General features: G+C 53.6%; 1 protein-coding gene across 1 annotated transcript; it reads left to right on the top strand.

Moving 5' to 3' along the window:
- The first annotated feature begins 1,623 nt into the window (after positions 1-1,623).
- Positions 1,624-15,002, top strand: ABCB9 (ATP binding cassette subfamily B member 9). The gene is made up of 12 exons (XM_063173118.1): positions 1,624-1,706; positions 3,140-3,830; positions 4,154-4,268; positions 4,720-4,850; positions 5,882-6,087; positions 6,483-6,680; positions 8,228-8,356; positions 9,474-9,662; positions 10,178-10,351; positions 11,738-11,897; positions 11,989-12,125; positions 13,217-15,002. Exons 2-12 carry the CDS (start codon positions 3,218-3,220, stop codon positions 13,568-13,570), a joined length of 2,406 nt encoding a protein of 801 aa, XP_063029188.1. The 5' UTR covers positions 1,624-1,706; positions 3,140-3,217; the 3' UTR covers positions 13,571-15,002.
- Positions 15,003-19,526: the final 4,524 nt, after the last annotated feature.

Raw genomic sequence — 19,526 nt, 5'->3', positions numbered from 1 at the left:
CTAAGGATTCTGAAATTCTGGGATTCGCTGAGCTTGTGCCAGAGCTGAGCTGGTTGCTGAGGGACCCCTGGCAGCCCAGCCCCTCCGTTCTCCTGGCAGGTGATCTCCAACATGAGCGCGGCCTGCAAGCGCGAGCGCAAGGGCGTGAAAAGGAAAGCGCGGGGCCTGCCCTCTCTGGCCTTCAAGGTGGAAGACAGCGTGTTTGGGGGCAGCCCTGGCAGCTCCCTGAAGAAGCTGAAGAAGGGGCAGTTCGTGTCGTTCCAGATCGAGACCGTGCTGCCCCCTGAGCAGAGCGTGACCGGCGGGAAGCAGCCCAGTTAACCCTGGGCGTGCCGGGGTCCTGCGGCGCGGGGACAGCACCGACTGTCCCAGGGTTTGTGGCCTGGCTGCGTGGGAGTGCAGGGTGCAGACGTGTCTGCTCTGTGCTGGGAGGAGGGAAGGGGAAGGTTCAGACAAGGGGGTCTGTTCAGTCCCTTCCTGGTGCGGGTTTGCCCTTGGATCATCCCTCGGAGCGAGGGAGGTGGCACCGTCCTGGCAGGGAGAGGCTCGGTCCTGCCAAAAAGCTCCACCTCGACCGTGGCTTGGGAGTTGCCCTTTGGGAGGGACTGGGTGCAGAGCAAAGCCCCGGAGTGATCTGGGTGCCGGTGGAAGAGAAGCAGAAGCCAGACCTGGCTTAGCCATGGACAATGTTTCCTGCAGCTTAGAAGTGTCCCTGCTGTGAGCCTGAGCCCGGAATAGTCACTCCAGGTCCGACTGTGCTCCTGGTGGATGTGGGAAGGGCTTGAAGTGAGAGATTTTTTTGTTTTTTTAATGGTTTGTTTTAAGCACTTATTAGCAGAAATAAAATCAACAACAGAATGTGGTATTTTTGGTTTTGGTTATCCAGGCAGAGAAAAATGAATTTGTCTTTTGTAACGTTATCATTCTGTTCTCTCCAGAAATGGTGCAAACCCCAGCAATCCTGACATCTGTGCCTGTGCTAGTGAGGGTCACAGATGTTTTTAAGCCCAGCACTCCAAAAACACCTGGAAATTTTGGGATAATGACACTGCCCCTGTGTCACCTGTGTAACTCACCTGGATGTATGGATGCAATCCAGGGAAGAGCCTGAGCTCTTCCATTCCTTAAGAATTGGAGTGGGAGGTGAAGGGGAAAATAATTTACAAGATGGGATTTCTTGAAAGTGGATTCCTCTGTGTTAGGGGTTAATTAAACCCTTGTCAAGTCCCTCTTCAGGGGTTAATTAAACCCACCGAGCCCCTGTTTCAGGATTAACTTAAAATATTACTTCGAGCTCTTTTCCCGGTTGCTTTTGAGCCAACTCCTGTGTTGTATTTTCCCTCTCTACTGCAGAAATGACATGGTATAACCAATAAAATAATTTTAAAAATTTAAAAACGTGTATTTGGGGAGGATAAAAAACCTTCGGGGGGGGGGGGGACTCCGGGGCTGCCTTTGCCGCGTCGGGGCGGGGTTTACCGGGGCGGGGCGGGGCGGGGGCACCGGGGACCCCCAAATTCGGGGTTCGGGGGGGTCCCGGTGCCGCTGCTCGGTCCGGCCGTGGGCGGGGCCGGGCGCGCGCCGCAGGAGAGGGCGGGGCCGGGGGCGGGGCCACGGCGGAGCCACGCCCAGCGCCGACCTTGTTCCCGGGACGCGCCGCCGCCGCTCGGAGCGCGCTGATCCCGCCGATCCCCGAGCCGCCGCCGGTAAGAGCCGTCCGGGCGGGCCGGGGCTGAGCTGCTCGGGAGGGGGAGCCGTGCGTGGGGGTCCGGCCGGGCTGTGGCGGGCTCGGCCCTTCCCGGGTGTCTCCCCCGCCTCGGGACGTTCTCCTGCGCGGGGAAGGCGGGATGCGATGGGGACCTTGGGCGGCTCCAGCTCGGGGCTGGGGACATGCTGCGGGTGTTGGGGAGCTGCGGTGGCTGCCGCCTCCTCCTCCTCCTCCTCCTCCGTGGGCCGGATCCGCGCAGCTTTGCAGCGGATGGCAGCAGCGAGCACCCTGGGAAGCGTGTGCTGCTCCTCCCTGGCACCGCTGCTCTGCTTTGCGTCCATCCCTCCTTCCCCACCCACCCCGTAAACCCCCGTGCTTCCCCACATTGCAGCCTCTGCCCTGTTTTCCTGCGCTTTTTAGCTTTTTATCCCATTTGCCCGACCACCGATAGGCTCTCGCCCAAGGGCACAGCTTGTCCGGTGCCAGGGCTGCCCTCGGTCCCTTGGTTCGGTTTTGGGCGCTGCGGTCGCACAGGCCGGAGTGTGGCGGACACATGGCTCCCTTAGCGCGGTGCCTCCCGCACTGTGCACCGTCACCAGCTGCTGAGCCAGCACAAATTTCGGGATCGGGCACCTCCCTGTTGCCAACGCGTGGCTCCTCGGGGCACGGCACCGGCGCAGGTGAGCGGCTCGGAGCAGGTCGGGCTTTGCGCCCTTTGCCGGCTCCGTTCGGAGCCTGCCCCGCCATCGCAGACCGGCGGCAGCGAGGGCAGCGTCCTGCCCGCCCGGAGCCTTCCTGTCCCGCGGGACGCAGCGCTGGAATTCCAATCCCTTTTTAATTTCCTCTCGGGATTTTTGTTGTGTCATTGAACTGCGCGCTGACTGCACAGCGGGTTCAGTGCTACCCCGAGTTAATATCCAGGAGGGCTGGGGACAGTAAGGTGTGGCAAGCTGCGGTACATATGGTTTAGTCTTATTTTGATGGGCGGGATCCGTTGTAGAGCTGAGCTGCTCCCCTGTCTGCGTTCCTACGGTTTTGGCTGCTTGGTTTCAGATTTGTCCTGGGAAAGGTGGGCAGGGACTCTGGGATCATGACTGTCCAAGTTTAACACCTCCACGGCTCCGTAGCACGGGACACGTGGGTGCACGGATGTGATGGCAGCCACCACAGCCAGATTCCCATCGGGATTGCCAGATTTCTGCTTTGGGATTCAGGATGGGTGAAGGCATCCGGGAGGAGACTTTGTCTTCCTTTGTGCTGCTCATTTAATGAAATACCGTGTGCGGCAGGAGAGGGGAAGGGAGGTGCAGATGGTGTGTCTGGGGTAAGAATGGGTTGGTGGGGAGCTGGCACAGTTGTCCCCCCATGTCCTTCCCTTTCCCTGCCTCCTCTCTGAGGTAAATAACCTCGTCCCCCTCTCTCACCCCGCAGCAGAGGCCGACATGAGCCCGTCCTTGCTGTGTTAGAGCTGCCTCTCCCCACGTCAGTGACCCCGGCCCCACGGTGACGATGCGGGCCTGGAAGGCGGTGGCCAGCACGCTGGCGCTCAGCGGGGCCGATGTCGTGGTCACCACGCTGCTCTACACGCACGGCCAGGGCGGCCGGAACGTCCTGCAGGACCTGCGGCACTTCAACATCTTCAACTCGCTGCTGGACATCTGGGGGGGCTGCCTGTACCGCAGCTGCGTGCTGCTGGGCGCCGCCATCGGCGTGGCCACCAACACGGCCTACGGGCCCCGGCGCCTCCGGGCCTCGCGCACCTTCATCGCCGTCGTCTGCCTCCTCATGGGCATCTACATGATGGTCAAGCTGCTGCTCTACTCGGAGGTGCGGAAGACCATCAGGGACCCCTGGTTCTGGGGGCTCTTTGCCTGGACCTACGTGGCGCTGGCGGCCACCTTCGGGCTGTGGCAGCTGCTGGCCTGCGTCACCTCGTCCCGCGAGGCGCTGGGGCCCAGCTCCGAGTCCCGTGCCGAGGTGGAGGAGAGCTGTGATGGGGGCACCCCGAGGGACAAGAGGGAGGAGGCAGCAGGTCCCACCATCCATAAACTGCTGTCCTACACCAAGCCAGATGCCTTCTTCCTGGGCATTGCCTCCTTCTTCCTCCTGGTGGCCGCCCTGGGTGAGTGAAGGGATCAGGCAGGCTGTGGGGTGCTCCCATCCCCACCAGGAGGGATGGAGGAGCCTCGGTGATGGGGCATGGAAGCACCCTAGGATTGCTTTTTTGGGGGTGCTGGGTGGCATGTGCTGCATGGGGCGGGTGAAAAATGCAATGGGGCAACACCAAATGCAATTGGGGATAAAATACACAGGGAGTGCAACGTCCTCATTGTGTGATGGCCGAGTATCTCTGGGGTGGGGATGTCCACAGGCTGTCACAGTTGGGAATTGGCACAGATCCTGTGCAGTGGGACTGAACCCCCATGTCCTGTGCTTGTCCTGCAGGAGAGACCTTCCTGCCCTATTACACGGGGCTGGCCATCGATGGCATCGTGGTGCAGAAGAGCATGGATCGCTTCTCCACAGCAGTGCTGGTCATGTCACTGCTTGCCATTGGAAGGTAATGCAGGGGCTGGATCTGGCCCTGGCAAGGAGTTTGGGGTTTTCCCACAGGAGCTCGTGGTGATGGTGGGCACAGGCACCCACTGCACCAGTTTGCTGCCAAGCCCCAGGGATGTGCTGTGAATTCTCTGAGCAGAGAGGCCGTGGCTGGCAGTCACAAGGCCTTTGTGTGGCCCTTTGTGTCCATCTGCTGGAGGTGAGGGAGCAGGAATGGACACAGGGAATGGGTTCCCTGGGGAGTGCTGTTCCAGCAGTGCTGCGTTCCTTCCCAAAACTCGTGCCTGCTGTGGTTAGGACCAGCCACCACTGTGCTGGTGGCGCCAGGAGAGGTGTGGGCTGGTGATAAGTGGTGTCAGCACTGCCCAGGCCCTTGGCCAGGCATGGGGGTGTTGGTGTGGCTGAGAGGGTTTCGTGTCCATGGCTCTATAACGTTTCTTATCTGCAATTAGCTCATTTGCCGCAGGTATCCGGGGCGGCGTTTTTACGCTCATCTTTGCCCGGCTGAACATCCGCCTTCGGAACTGCCTCTTCAGGTCCCTGGTGTCTCAGGAGATGAGTTTTTTTGATGAGAATCGCACAGGTTGGTTCCCCTCTCCCCTGGATTTGCTCTAACCCCTCTATCCCATCCCAGATTTTTTTCCCCGTGGCTTGCTCTACTCTCATACAGCAGACTGGGGGCAGCCAGAGGCAGCACCCACTGCTCGTGGTTAGAAATAGGGGCAGAAAGTTCTTCCCTTTCTGTTGCCTCCCACCGTGGGGATGTCCCATTGCCTGGCATCCAGAAGTCCCACCCCCAGAACTCCCATTTCCTTCCTCCCATCAGTGCCTATTGGTGGGCTGCTCTCCAGCTCTGCTCCTGTCCCTGGAGCCTCAGATGTGTGAGGCTTGCTGGGTGTGCTTGTTGCTGTCCCTGCTTCCAGTTCAGTCCTGTCCCAGTCCCAGCCCGTGTGTGCCACTCTGGTGTAACTTGCACACATTTAATTTTGTCTCAGTGGTATTTTTAGCTTTGAGGCTGTTGCTGTATTTAGCAGTCACTGCACAGTCCCTTGGTAGCTGAGGGCAGCAGAGATGTTACTGCAAGTGGGATATGGCTAACCCTGGACTTGCAGTAAAGCTTGGGAATTCAGCTGGACTCAAACACAGGCCAAGGATTCAGGAGCTCAGTGTGGTGTTTGCTGGCTGTAACACTCAGCTCCACCAAAAGGCACCGCCAGAGCCTCATCCCTCAGTAGCTGTCCCATGTCCTCAGGTCCCTCGGGCCAGCTCCAGGCTGTGGGCTGTGTAAGGCCTGTGGGCTGCCCTCCAGCACAGGATGCTTCCACAGTCCCCTTTGCTGTCCTACAGCCACCCTTGGTGACCCAGGGATGTAGCCTGTGCCTTCAGGTGCCACCTCCTGCTCCTCGTGCATGCAGCAATCCAAGCTCCTCTGTTTTGCTTTGCATCCACAGCGGTGGAGAGTTGCCCCCCTCCCACGCCACCCCTTAGACCCCCAGCTGGTTGGATGGGCAGCTCCATCTGGCCCCTGGCATGGGATGTGGGACACGGTTAGGCAGTGACCTGCAGTGGTGACACGTCCCTGCTCTCCCCTTCCCCGACCCCTCGTTGCTGCAGGGGACGTCATCTCCCGCCTGACCTCGGACACGACCATCGTGAGCGACCTGGTCTCCCAGAACATCAACATCTTCCTGCGCAACGTGGTCAAGGCCACGGGCGTCATCTTCTTCATGTTCAGCCTCTCCTGGAAGCTCTCCCTGGTCACCTTCATGGGCTTCCCCATCATCATGCTGGTGTCTGATGTCTATGGGAAGTACTACCAGGTAGGCAGGAGCAGCTGGCATTGCCACAGTGCTGGGCTGGTCCCGTTGTGAAGCCATCAGGGAGCTTGTGGGTGGCCTTGGAGCCAGTGGGAGTGATGCTGGAGTGTTTTGCTGCCAGCAGTGCAGGCAGGAAGGTGACATTAAACCTGTGAGGGCAGACAGGTGTAGCCTGGGCTCTTACCTTGCTTCCTGCTCAGGAGTGGAAGCATCTCATGTCTGATAGAAGAGGTGGCTGGGCTGTGGAATGTCCTGTATAGATCTGCCTGTCCTTGTGCCATCTCTCCTCCCCCTTTGGAGTCACTGGTGGGGTTCCAGAGCCTGGGACAAGTGGGGAGATGTGCCATGGGCAGCCTGGCACCCACTGAACGCCCTCTGCCTCCCCCTGCTCCCTGCAGAAGCTCTCCAAGGATGTGCAGAGCGCTCTGGCCAAGGCCAACAACACGGCTGAGGAGACCATCTCGGCCATGAAGACCGTCCGCAGCTTCGCCAACGAGGAGACGGAGGCCAACGTGTACTGGCAGAAGCTGCAGCAGGTGTACAAGCTCAACAAGCGGGAGGCCATGGCTTACACCTACTATGTCTGGTCCAGTGGGGTAGGTGGATGGCCCTGGGGCTCCCTGTGTGGGGCTGGGATGGGCAGGGGGGTCTCTCCATATCCCAAAGCACACGTGGTTCTCCTCTGCTCCCAGGGAACTCTGCTTTCTGCTGCCGGTGATCCCCAGGCTCTCGATCTTTTGTTATTTTTATCCATCAAAATGGATGGATAAAAATACCCTCCAAGGCAGCGTTGTGTCGTTCCATGGAGCTGCCTGTTTTTCCTGCTTCAAGTTCAGATGGGGCAATAATTGACAGGAGCTGAGGGTGGTGGAGCAGCCCATGGCTGCGTGGTGCTGCAGTGCCTGCCTGTGCCAGGGCTCCGGCTGCGAACAGCCGCGGCGTTGGTTGAGCTTCTGCTCGGCAACGGAGATCTTCTGTGTGTGGGTGGTGGCAGGGGGAGGCTGCTGGGCTCTGCCTTTGGGCTTTTTTAATATTTACCCCCCCCCCCCCCCCGCAAAATGCTTTTTCATCGTTTAACACCAGATGGTTTGGGATTTCTCCAGGGCAGAACCCTCACGCGAGGCTGCCCTTGTCTCTGTGCGTTCAGGGATCGAGGCTGGTGAAGGGTCTGTGAGTTACGGTGCCTTCATGCAGCTGTGAGAGACTTTATGGCTTCCCAAGTCTGGAAACAAAATGGGAGCATTATTAGCATGGTTTCTGGGCTTCCAGGTGAAGCTGGAGCGTGAGCTGGGTTGACACTGATCCTGACAAATCTGAGAAGGCAAAAGCCCTCAAAAACCGCTCCTGCAGGGCTCACGTAGAAAGAAGGCAATGGATACAACTCAGCCCTGGTAGGGTCTTGGAGGGAACGCAGGAGCTTAAGGTCAGACCATGGCAGAGCTATAGAGGAGGCATTTTTTCCTCCTGTATTTTTGTCTGTGTGAATTTACAACCTCTTCTGGTCCCACAGGGCACCAGGGCATCGCTGCTTTTTGGAGCACCTGGGCAGCATGGAACAAAACCAGCTGAATAAAAGGAGCTGGTATTTTTGTCACATCAGGGCTGATCTGTCTCCTTTCTGGAGTAGGTGGTACCCCCCACAGACTTCAGGTGACAGCTGGGGTTATGCTTCTGGGACTTGTACAGGCAAGGAGGATATTCTGCATTAACTCCTGGCTTGATTTTGTGTTCTAAATTAAAATGTGTCACACTCGTATAGCGGAAAGTTTATTTTAGTGGTGAGGTGACTGCATGCCTTGGATAATTTGAACATAGATTATTATGCTTGAAGATCTCAGTCCAAGAGAGTTCATGAGATGCTCTGTTATTTCAGATAAATTCTGCCTCCTTGGCTGCTGTCCCTCGGGACTTGTTTTGTTGAAAGATATCTGCCCAGCTCCTTAAATCAGCCCGTGTACTTGAGTTGTTTTTCTCATTTCCATGCTCGCTCCTAGGGCTGTCAGCTGCTCTGTCAGGGATCCTCAGCTCAGGGCTCAAAGAATAAATGTCAACACATGAAGTTTGGGCTGTTGTGTGAATAATGACAAATGCACCAAAATATCCGTTTGTCCTTGCTGATTCTGGGGTGTTTTCTTGCTTTCAGCTGACCCTGCTGGTGGTCCAGGTCAGCATCCTTTACTATGGAGGACACCTCGTGATCTCTGGGCAAATGACGAGTGGAAACCTGATATCCTTCATCATTTATGAATTTGTCCTGGGGGACTGCATGGAGGTGAGTCAGTTTTAGCAGGGAACCCCAGAATGGGTTGGTTTGGAAGGCACCTTAAAGCCCATCTCATTCCAGCTCCCTGCCTGGGCAGGGACACCTTCCACACCTTTCCAGGCTGCTCCAAGCCTCATCCAACCCGGCCTTGGACACTTCCATGGGTGTGGAAGCTTCTCTGGGCATCCTGTGCCAGGGCCTCCCCACGCTCTGGGCTACCCCTTCCATCTCCCAGAAGGTCCCAGGGATAGATCCAGTGCTGACTTTCCCATGACTCATTTCTTTGGTGCTGTAGCAGATCCTCCCCTCTGCTCCCCATTCCTCCCCTGCTGTGGTCTCACAACCCTCATGTTCCTGAAGCAGCTTGTCCCCCAAAAAGGCAGCTGGGAGCATAGGGGTCAGGCTGGCCCTGCTGAAGGGCAGAGCCCTGGGCTGCCTGCCAAGCACATTTCCTGGCCTGAAGAATGAAGGGATTACAAAGCTGCCTGTTAAATTTCAGGCTTCATTAAAAACTTAATTATATTGCTTTTTTTTTTTTTTTCCCTTTCCCAGGAATAGGCTGCAAGCTGCTGCGTTGGCAGCACATTAGCAAGATGGGATTGTGGGTGGGATGGTAGAGCCCACCCAGGGCTGCCTTCCCCTTGCAGAGGCAAAAACTTGGCTAATCCAGGCAGGAATGATCCAGTCGAGGTTTCCTGACAGCCAAGTGTGGTTTTGGTGGTGCTTCAGCCTCTGTGCAGGGGCAGAGCAGAGTTGGAGGCAGCTTGCCTGGCTCTCACCATCTGCTCAGATGACTGCAGGCTCTGGTGGCGTTTCCAGGCTGTGGTTTTGGTGTGGATTCAGTTTGGTTTGGGGGATTTTTCCCCCTCCTGGTGGGAGGGGCAGTTAAAGTACAAACTGTTCTGCAGCTCTGAGTTTAATATTGAAAAACACCCTTTCCCTGGGCTGTCCATGTATCCCTTCCATACCCAACAGAGGAGGGAGAGTTTTCCTTCCCCGTGTCCGATGCCTGCAGCCAGCATCAGGCGATGGGAGACTTGGGAATGCCTCAGCCATTCCCTTTGGAGCGGCACCGGCTGATTCCCCATCTCCTGGCAGGGTCTCACCGCTGCCCCTTCCCTTGCAGTCCATCGGCTCCGTGTACAGCGGCCTCATGCAGGGCGTGGGAGCTGCTGAGAAGGTTTTTGAGTTCATTGACCGCCAGCCCACCATGGTGCACGACGGCTCGCTGGCCCCGGATCACGTGGAGGGCAGGGTGGAGTTCAGGAACGTCAGCTTCTCCTACCGCACTCGCTCTGCCACCCAGGTCCTCCAGGTGAGCCCTGTGGACACTGCCAGCACCACGTGCTGCTGCTCCATCCTGGCCAGGAGCAAAGCCCAGCCAGGGAAAGGTCAGCTGCCTGTCAGAGATGGGTACAGGCAGTCTCAGTGCTTGCTGGAAAACAGATTAAAAGGAGCAGCGGGTGTTTAGGGCCGGCCTTCCTTACAAGGAATGAGATTTATTAATAAAAGCCTTGTTCCCTGCTCAGGCATTAAACATGTCAGCGTGGTACAGGGCTTCGTGCCAAGCTGCCTCAGACTGCTTCCGTGGGAGAGGGGCTGGGAGACAGGGGGAAGAGGCAAAGAGGTCAGTTTGCTTTTTAGAGGACCTGCTACATCAGCAGGCAAATCTGAAGCAATTTGGAGGCTTGAGCCAGGAGAAATGGCTGATGTGGCACATCACCAAGGCAGAGGGGCACTCTGGCCAGATTCTGGCTTGTCCTTTTGTGTAGTGCCCCAGGACGTTGAGAAAAGCCTGGACCTGAGCACGCTCTCCCGTCCCTGTTGCAGGACGTGTCCTTCACCCTGCACCCTGGCAAAGTGACAGCGCTGGTGGGCCCTTCAGGGAGTGGGAAGAGCTCCTGTGTCAACATCCTGGAGAACTTCTACCCGCTGCAGGACGGGCAGGTGCTGCTGGATGGGCGTCCCATTAACATGTACGATCACAAGTACCTGCACTCCGTGGTACGAGCCACTGATACTGTATTCTGCTGGGGATAGCTGAGCTCTGCTTGGCCCACCTGCCACCTGCAGGGCTCTGAGGGGATGCATGGCACTGCTGCACGTTGCTTTGGGTTTCATCTGGCAGAAATGTCCAGAAAGCTGGAGGCTGGAAGTGGTCCAAGAAATGAATTTGGATAATTTGTGGGGGTGGAAAGGAAGGGGATGGAGGATGGTTTCAAGGGGAAGGGGAAGCCTTCCAAAAACAGAACAAAAAATATCTTTTGTTTGGTATTTTTTGGCCAACACAGTAGAGATATGTTTTTGGCTGTTGGATTAATTATCATCTAAATTGGGTTTGGAAAAAAGAGTTTTGTATTCCTCCAGCAATTTCTGCCTTAAGATCTCAGAGTAATTCTCAGCTAATGGGGAGTTAAACCTCTCAGGATCCTGGCAGCAGCTGGAGCACCAGAAGGGCTGGTGCTTTGCCTAGGAGAGGGGTCTGGGCCCCTCAGCTCTCATCTGTGTGTCAGCACAGATCAGCCTTCATCTCTGCAAGTAACTGCCTCCTTTGTTTGCCTCCAGAGCAAATGGCCTCAGCAGTCAGCAGGAAAACCTGAAAACAATTGATCAGAGAGAGGCTGGAAAGCCAAAGTCACTGTGACTAATTTACATTCCCTGCCCGTACAGAGCGAAAATCAAAGGCCAAGCAAATCTTTCAGTTTAGAAAGCCTGGTGTGGTGTTAGGGGCATGGGGAGAAATCAATTAAAATATGACCGTGTCTCCCTGGCTCTCTCCTGCACAATTCTGAGTACTGCTTTGAAAGGTTTGATGTATTCCAATATCAAGGGTTTGATAAAGCAGCTGAACGTGGCAGTGAACAGCCATGGCTGTTAGGCAGGACAGGGAGACTGTTGCTAAGCAAATAAGGAATTGCAGCAGTCACCTCCCTAACTTGCTCATTTGGGATTAAAAGATGCAAGAGGGCTCATTCACACGGCCCAAGTGTGACTACTGGCCTTGAAAGGAAAATCAGCAAGGGCCTGGGAGAGGGTCTCTCCAGCTTGACTTCTCCCAGCAACTGGTTTTCCATTCTGGGAAAAGCAAACAGTGATGGCAATAACAGATCTGGAGCGAAACCACAGCAGGCTTTAGGAGGGGGAAGCCCATCCCAGATGCCAACATGCCAGCATTGCATCAGGTTTCTTTCCAGCAGAAGGTGCAAACTGGGCACATTTATGTTGGCATCCTCACTGGAAGCTCACCATGAGCACTTCCCTGTCTTGGTTAATGACATTTCTATATCTGTATATCATATCTATATCTAAGCAGGAACAAATATCAACGGTCAGAGATATCGTGCAGTGCATCTTCTGCTCTGAGCCCTGCTCTCCCTTTGCCTCCTGCAGATCTCCCTGGTGAGCCAGGAGCCCGTGCTGTTTGCCCGCTCCATTGCAGACAATATTTCCTATGGCTTGGCCTCAGCCTCCTTCGAGTCCGTGGTGCAGGCTGCCCAGAAGGCCAACGCCCACAACTTCATCACCGAGCTGCAGGACGGCTACCACACAGGTACCACCCGTCCTGCTGGGGCTGCCAGCTGCACGCCCCGCCAGCTCTGGGATTCCATTCTGACCCCTCCCTCTCTCCCTTGACCCAACAGAGGCAGGGGAAAAAGGAGCTCAGCTCTCGGGGGGGCAGAAGCAGAGGGTGGCCATTGCCAGGGCCCTGATCCGAGCCCCTCCCATCCTCATCCTGGACGAGGCCACGAGCGCGCTGGATGCGGAGAGCGAGCACGCGGTGAGTGCTCTGGTGCCCTGTGTTTGGGACAGAGAGGGCTGGGAGGGTGCCCTGGTGTTTGGGAGAAAGAGGGCTGGGAGGACAGACTGTAGGCTCAGTACCCAGCCAGTGGACAAACTTATTCTTGATATGGTGCCATCAGAGGGTTGAGTGAAGCGCTAACTCCGTAGCAGGAATTTGATTCCGATGCTCTTGTAGCCACCAGGAAAGGAATAATTCCATGCTCACAGCAGCCAATGCCTGACAAACCTGATGAGGTAGGGATCTTTGCTGATTTTTTTTTTTTTTCAATGTGGAAGGTGTTAATTGGCATACAGACTCTGTGCAGCCTTTTAGGACAGGATACAGAGGAAGATCGTATAAAATAGTGCTGCAGCAAGGAGAGTAGGAGTGACTGAGCTCAAATCCCAGCCAAGGCACAAAGGAAGTCACACTTGCAGGAAAAGCCTTGAGCATCCTGTGAACTGGTTTATCTGTGTGGAAGTTTGGCCTCCCTTATGCAATGACACAAGGGAAAGGCTGTTCAAGGTTGGGATTTGAGGATGTGCCTCCAATCCCAGAGGACAAATCCTGCTGGGACAGCACAAGTGTCTGACCTTGGAGCAGCTTGCTGCCTCACAGGCCCTCAGTCACGGGTGTGGTACCTGATGCCAGCCCAGGGCTAGTTTTGGCTACCCAGGGGTGTCAATGTGACATTTGCCTCATGGCCACCTGCCTGCCTTTAGACGTCAGTGCTATTGTCTCTTGACTGGAAAAAAACCTTCTCTTGCCTTACCTTGATATACTGAGGAAAAAATCCTGCTTTACTCAGCAGCTGCTTTCACCAGATATTGGCTTCCTGCAGTCTCTGCCAGCACCACGTGGCCTCCAAATTTGGGGCCCAGCTGTAACAAGTCCCCATCTTGCAGGACCAGACCTGTGCTTGTAGCTCACCTGGCTGGACTGAGATGATCTTTGGGCTGGACATGCTGGTGCTGGCAGTGCTGCAGGGAGCAGAGCAGAACCCATCCCCTGTCCAGAGCTTTCTGGCCAGAGCCCACAAAGCTGCTGCTGTCCCAGTGGCCGGGCACTAACGCCTTTTCTCCCCGCAGATTCAGCAGGCGATTTACGGCGACTTGCAGAACCACACGGTGCTTGTCATAGCTCACAGGCTGAGCACTGTGGAGAGGGCACACAACATCATTGTGCTGGACAAGGGCCGCGTGGTGCAGCAGGGCTCGCACAAGGAGCTGATGGAAGAAGGAGGCCTTTATTCCAAGCTGGTGCAGAGACAGATCCTGGGGCTGGAGGGGGGCGGCACGGACAGTGGCCAGCCCGCAGCCCGGGGGGACGCGGCCAAGGCGCCCGGGGGGCTGGAGGAGGAGTTCAGGATAGACCATTCCCATTCCCTGCCAGCCGCCGCCACGGCACAGGACGATTTCACCAACGCTGCCGCGCCCAAGTGAGGGCGGCCGGCGCTCGGACGCTCCCTGGGATGGATGGAGGTGGCAGAAGGAACAGCTGGGATATGGAGGTGGCAGAAGGAACAGCTGGGACATGGAGGTGGCAGAACGGCGCCGCTGGCTCGCCCCACGTCACACACCCTGCACACCCAAACACACACCATAGAGCTTCCAGCCAGCAAAGCAGGGATTCACTCGAGGGAGCTGGGTCCTTAGCAATTCTCAGCATTTCTACTGTGTTTCTTTTCTTACTTCCAGTAACTCCTCTCGACTGGGACTTTTCTCCCATCGATCTGCATGTGTAACTGCTATTAACTGTAATGGATGTTAAATGCATGCGTGGGGGGGGGAAGGTTGAAAACCCCTCCAGGAATTTCAGGGGGTGGCTTTTGTGGCTGGATAGAAAAACTGACTGTAAAGCAAGGTCCTGCTCCCTCTGTCAGTCTATGGGGTTAATCCAAAGTTGGCTGAAGCCTGTAGGGAGTTCCCTTTGGCTTTGGTGAAAACTGGATCACTCCCATAGAGTTGAATGCGGGAGAGTTTTGCACTGAGTGCCTGCAGGCTCAGGCTCTCAACCATTGCTGCTGAGCTTGAATTACGTAGTATCCATCCTTGCTGGGACAAGCCAGGGGACCGGGAGGCAGATGTTACTTTCTGATTTGCTCTTGGTGCTTGGTGGGTGTTTGTTTTTAAGGATGAAACGTTTTACCATATGTGGGTTAGGTTTTGGGGCTTGGGGTTTTTTTTGTTCGATTTGTTTGTAGTTTTTTAACGTTATTTGTGTGCACTGTGCAATGTCTGTCTGGCTCCAGCATCCACTGAAAATTGGTCTGTTCAGAATTTTTTTTAACTCACAACCCCGGTGCTGGTGTGAAAAAAACCACTACTAAAGACAGGCAAAAAACACTAAAAAACAGCACTTTATAAATCCCACCAAAGCTTTGTTCAGCTTCAGGCCATGCTAGCGACTTCACTGCATGGGGAATCCGTTCTGTCACGTTCCTTGAAGTCCGGCTTCAGCTGCCTGAACTTTATAATGTGTTTCTTTGGATATAATTTATTTTAGTATGAGGGACAGAAAGAAATGTGTTGCTCCTAGCCCTTTGGGGTAATGGCTCTGGCTTAGTAGTGTTATCCTGCTATAGACTGATGAAAAATCCTATGCAGCCAGGCAAGTGCTGTTTTAAAAATAGCATTTCTAGGGGAACACTGACTTCAGACTCTGCATAGTTAGGAAATTCTCTCAAGCACTTTAGCTCTCATGTTTTCTGATACTTGAATGCTGCTGCATTTTCCTTTCCAGCAGGTTTGCATTTTTGTTATTGGCAATGTTTTGTTTTCATTTAGTGATGTTTTACAAACTCTAAATTTAGTGTCCTTGAGGAGGGATGCTCAAAAAAAAAAATAAAATACTACCTCTGCCACTCAACGTCGAGCCGCTCTGGTTGGGGGTGTTTTTTGCTTTCTGGGTTTTCAAGGTAACGTTCATCTGACACCACAGCTGAATGCAGCTGCTCCTGCACGTGTTCTGGGGAATGCCAAGAGGAGCCCACAGAGAAGGAGGTATGTAAAACACTCCAGCATCTGATAATGGCTGTGAGCCCAGCAGTCGGGATAACTCATTTCCATCCTGATCCCGTTGGGTGTCAGTCTCCCAGGGAAGGACAGGCAGTCTAACCTGTTCTCAGAGCGTGGTGCTTCCTGGCTGGAATCTTTTCAGCTGCTGGCTTTTGTGATATGATAACAATCTGTGCCCCAGAAGAAGAACAAGATCTCTTTTTGTTTTCCCTCCCTCCGCTTAGGGAGTTTGTGTGTGGTGCTCTGAGCTCCTCAATCATCCTTCAGTAAATGGCCAGGAGTTCCTGCTTGAGGAAAATTTGCTCTGTGGGTATGAGGAGGTTGGGGGTTCCACCCAGTGCTGACGGGCAAGTGATTAATTCTGCATTTTCATCAGTACCTGGGAGCAGAATGTGGCCACCGGCTCATAGAAGTGGAATTGATTTCTGCTTAATTAAAAAACTGGGGGAAAACCCAAATTAGGCTGGCTGGGAACTAGGGAAGCCAACTCACCCTGCAAAGTACTGGTAGGACAATGGTCATTAGTAACATGGGATGCCAGGAAAGAGAATTTGATTGTGTCCTGTGTGTCCCTCGCAGGCATGACTGCAAAAAGGGGACTGGAGGATGCAATTAGATCAGTTTTATTGCAAAAATGCTGCACTGAATTTCAGGAAGGGAAGCCTATTTCCCAAGGCTGCTGTGATGATAATCCCAGCATTGTATTCCCAGGCTGGGTCCAAACAGCTTCAACTGAAATGGCACTCTGGAAACAGCAGATTGTCTCTGCTGGTGGCACCAGTCCAAGCTGATAACAGGGCCTGACTTTGTTCATTGCCACAGGTGCTGGATTCTCTCTTCTGCATCCAGATAACTCAAGGCTACTTTTCCCCTGAGCCTCTCATCTTGTGGCTTGAAGGGGCCCTTTTATTGTGCTGTTGGCATGTGTGACAAGTGGCACTGCTTGTGTGCTAAAGCTGGGAGGGTTTTCTATGCCCTGGAAGATGGGTGGGAGCTCCACACAGCACCAGGGATCCAGCAGAATTAATCTAATGCAGATCTTTTTGCCTGCACCAACCCTGGGACTGCATAGAAAATCCTGCCTTTCTAAATCGTTCCAACTACAGCTTCTTTTTGAAGTGAAAATCAGGGTCAGCTGTGCCCATTAGCCAGGCTCAGCCTGGCAGTAAAGCTGTGCTTCACCCAGAGCAGCAGTGGGAACTGCTCCAGTGCTGGAACAGGAGCTGCTTCCTGCCCAGTCCCTCGGGCCTGGCTGCCTGGGGCCAGTCTGTGTTTCAGGCTGTTCTCCTGGAAACAAGGCCACTGTTCCCTCTGAAACCCTGGACTGTAGAATTGTGTGGCTGTGGCTTTGCCCAGAGCTGGGAACATGAACAAAATCAGTTTCAGAGCTTCTCTGTTAGAGTGATGGAGATAAAAAGATCCTTTTCTTCAAAGGGAAAATTCCTCACAGGGAACTCAGAGGGGTTCATCTGAAACCTTAACCTGGGGGCACTGAAGACTGTCCTGGCAGAACTGTAAGCAATTAAGCATTTGAAAGCACAACTGATTGCAAATTGACTGTATATCCCATGGCAGGTTGTTTGCCTCACTATTAATAAGCTCTAACCATTCCCTGTAATAGGTATAACCACAGCTTTATTTGATTCCAACAACAGTGAACCCCATCCAAGGTGAAATCTGAGAGTGGATCCTGCAGTCCCAGAGCTTCCCCAGGGACAGGGATTTACCCTGTGCCTTTGCACAGCCAGGGTCTGTGGCTGACTGACCCAGTAAATGAGCACTCAGTGATGGAAAAAACACAGCTGTGTTTATTCCAACAACTTGTCTCCTGCCTCACCAACCTCTGCCTCAATAACCAGCTGTGTGTGTTCCAGTGGCTGCACTTTCTAGGCCTTCAGCAGCTCTGGAAGTGCCACAAGCAAATAGAAAGTGCTTCTAGCTTGGGTTCAGAGATGTGGTTTAGTCTGGGGAGGAAAAATAAAATCTGCCTCTTCTATTCCAGCTTCAATGTGAGCTTAAGGCAAAGAAAATAAGTGCAGGTAAACAGACCTGCTGCTCTTCTGACACCTGCAGCTCCCTGAAAGGAAGGAGCACCTTACAAACACCCAATTCCTGCTCTCTCTCACACAGCAGGGGCACTGATCTCTCAAACAGAAGGGCTGATTCTCTGCCAGGATGCTGGATATGCAGGTCATTTCCATTTGTGAAGGAATCTGGGTTGTGAAAACTAAAGAGAAGTATGGGCTGTGCTTGATATACAGAAGGAAGATAAATTGCAAATAAGCCCCAAAACTTATCTGCACATTAAGCAACCAGACTAATAGGGGTTAATGTACACCAGAGATGAGATTTGCAAATTCAATGTGTACATAACCAACCTGTTTGTCCAGGAAAAGAAAATAAGATGTGAAGGTGACTTGCAAAATATGTCTAAGTCTAATAAATATGCATGAGGCCAGTGCTACTGACCGTAAAAGGATATGAGGTACCAGGAGGAAATTCAAGATCAAGTTTAAATAGCAAAAAATACCTAACATCTTATTTAAACTAGTCTGGATGCCAGTTTTCCTCAAGATTGGAGCATGACTTCTTATTCACTATGACATGGTTTCCCCTGTAATCTTCACAAATTTTTTATTCCATTTCTCCTGTAATAAGAAACCCTGACTTCTGTACTTTGCCTGCTTACAGTTCTAATGTACTCGAATGCTGTCACCCTTCAAAAGGATTTCAGCAAAGGCAAATAGGAACCAAGCCTGGGGAGATGATAAATCCCAGCCTGCAGCACTGCAATATTTGATAAACCCTGTAGCCCAAAATCCTGGTTTATCTGCAATCCTTCATATCCTGTCCCAGTGATGTGCTGTACCTTTATCTTCCATTAAGGCTGCAGAATGGGAAGGCACCCTCCTACCTGTCCAAATGGAAAATATAATTGCACAAAAGCAGTTGACTTCTATCTTGTGTCTCAGCCTCAGCTGCTTCTCTGGACAACTGGAGAGCTCGCTTACATGCAGGTGCTGACCAAAGTACTCAAAAACAACCCAGATGTTTAATGCAGGCTCCTCTACACCATCACCAGAACCCAAATTACCCCCCCAGGGAGAAGCAGTATTTTCAATGTATGTTGTACTTGAGCACAAATGAGTTATGTTCCCACTGTGACTGAGCAGTTCTTATTATCTCCCTTTTCAGCAAAAGGCACCATGGTTGAGGGAATCTGAGAACTCCACTCAGGATCACACAGTGAGGCAGTGGTAAAACTAGATTTGCAACATGAAGCTGAGTCAGACTCTTCTGAACCACACTCCCCCTTCCAACCATTTATTTAGTTATGGTATGAAGTTCAAATTAGCAATGTTCTTGGGAAGAAAGGGCTTTTCCTAATCCCTCAGCTAATTCCTCTGTTTGCATGTGTGTGTATGCGTACGTGTGTTTGCATGAGCAGATTTCCAGCAGGTTTAACCCGTGGCTGTAACCCTGCCTGATGGGGCTGTGCAAACACAGGAATGGTGTTGGCAGGGTGACTATCTGCTGGATTCGAACAGCAAGGCAGGGCTGGGTGACTGTGCAGGGCCCTGCCAGTGCCCAGGGCACGGCTGCTGACTCACCTGGCACAGAGCACATCCCTGCAGCGGGCAGGTGTGCTGGGCTGGTGAGAGCTGTGCTACTGGGACATTCCCGTGTCACTGAGCACCTTCTCCCCACCCTGGGCTCAGCTTCCTGCTGCGCAAACACCGCGGCCTCGCCTCCCCACCAGCGCACCTTGGATCTGCGCCGGGCTGCCAGCAGGGCAGGGTCACCTTGCTGGCCCTTGTTCCCTGTGGATAACAATGACAAAGGGCTTTTGGGAAGGTGGGAGGTGTGGGGAGCTGAGTTTAGGTATAGGACAAAAGAACAAGCATAAAGATAAAGCTGTCCTGTCATCACAGTGTCCTGCCAGGAGCTGCTGGGTCACTTCCTGAGTGTGACTGCAACTTCATTGCATCAGAATTGTATTCAGTCACTGTATGGATTTTTTTTTTTTTAATTCTTCCCAGTTAGATCAAAAATATCAACTCCAAAGGACAAGGACCACGTGGCCATTCCCTCTCCTGTTCCCTTGGCTCCTGGCTCCTTTTGGCTCTCTCTCCAGAGTTACACACACGGAAATAATACACACACCCACACCCACACAGGGACAAAAGCAGGCCAGGAAGGTGCTGCATGCCAAGTGATGCATATAACTGAGGCTCTTTTAACACAATTAATTGTTTCCAGGCATAATTGTCTTTATCAGCTCTGCTAACAGCAGCAGTAATTGGGGAGCTGCTGCTCCTAAGGGTTACCACACACTGCCGACTCCAGTGCTGGTGACATGACTGATAAAAATCAGAAAAAC

The sequence above is a fragment of the Melospiza melodia genome, chromosome 20 (genome assembly GCF_035770615.1).
Source record: "Melospiza melodia melodia isolate bMelMel2 chromosome 20, bMelMel2.pri, whole genome shotgun sequence".
Taxonomy (NCBI): Eukaryota; Metazoa; Chordata; class Aves; order Passeriformes; family Passerellidae; genus Melospiza; species Melospiza melodia.
This window is presented reverse-complemented; position numbering and strand designations above follow the sequence as displayed.

Bases quoted from the DNA above. Each gene is read 5' to 3' on its own strand.
- ABCB9 (XM_063173118.1), top strand. From the start codon at position 3,218: ATGCGGGCCTGGAAGGCGGTGGCCAGCACGCTGGCGCTCAGCGGGGCC. The intron at 9,663-10,177 runs GTGAGCCCTGTG...TCCCTGTTGCAG, and splicing joins CTGCCACCCAGGTCCTCCAG to GACGTGTCCTTCACCCTGCA. The intron at 10,352-11,737 runs GTACGAGCCACT...TGCCTCCTGCAG, and splicing joins ACAAGTACCTGCACTCCGTG to ATCTCCCTGGTGAGCCAGGA.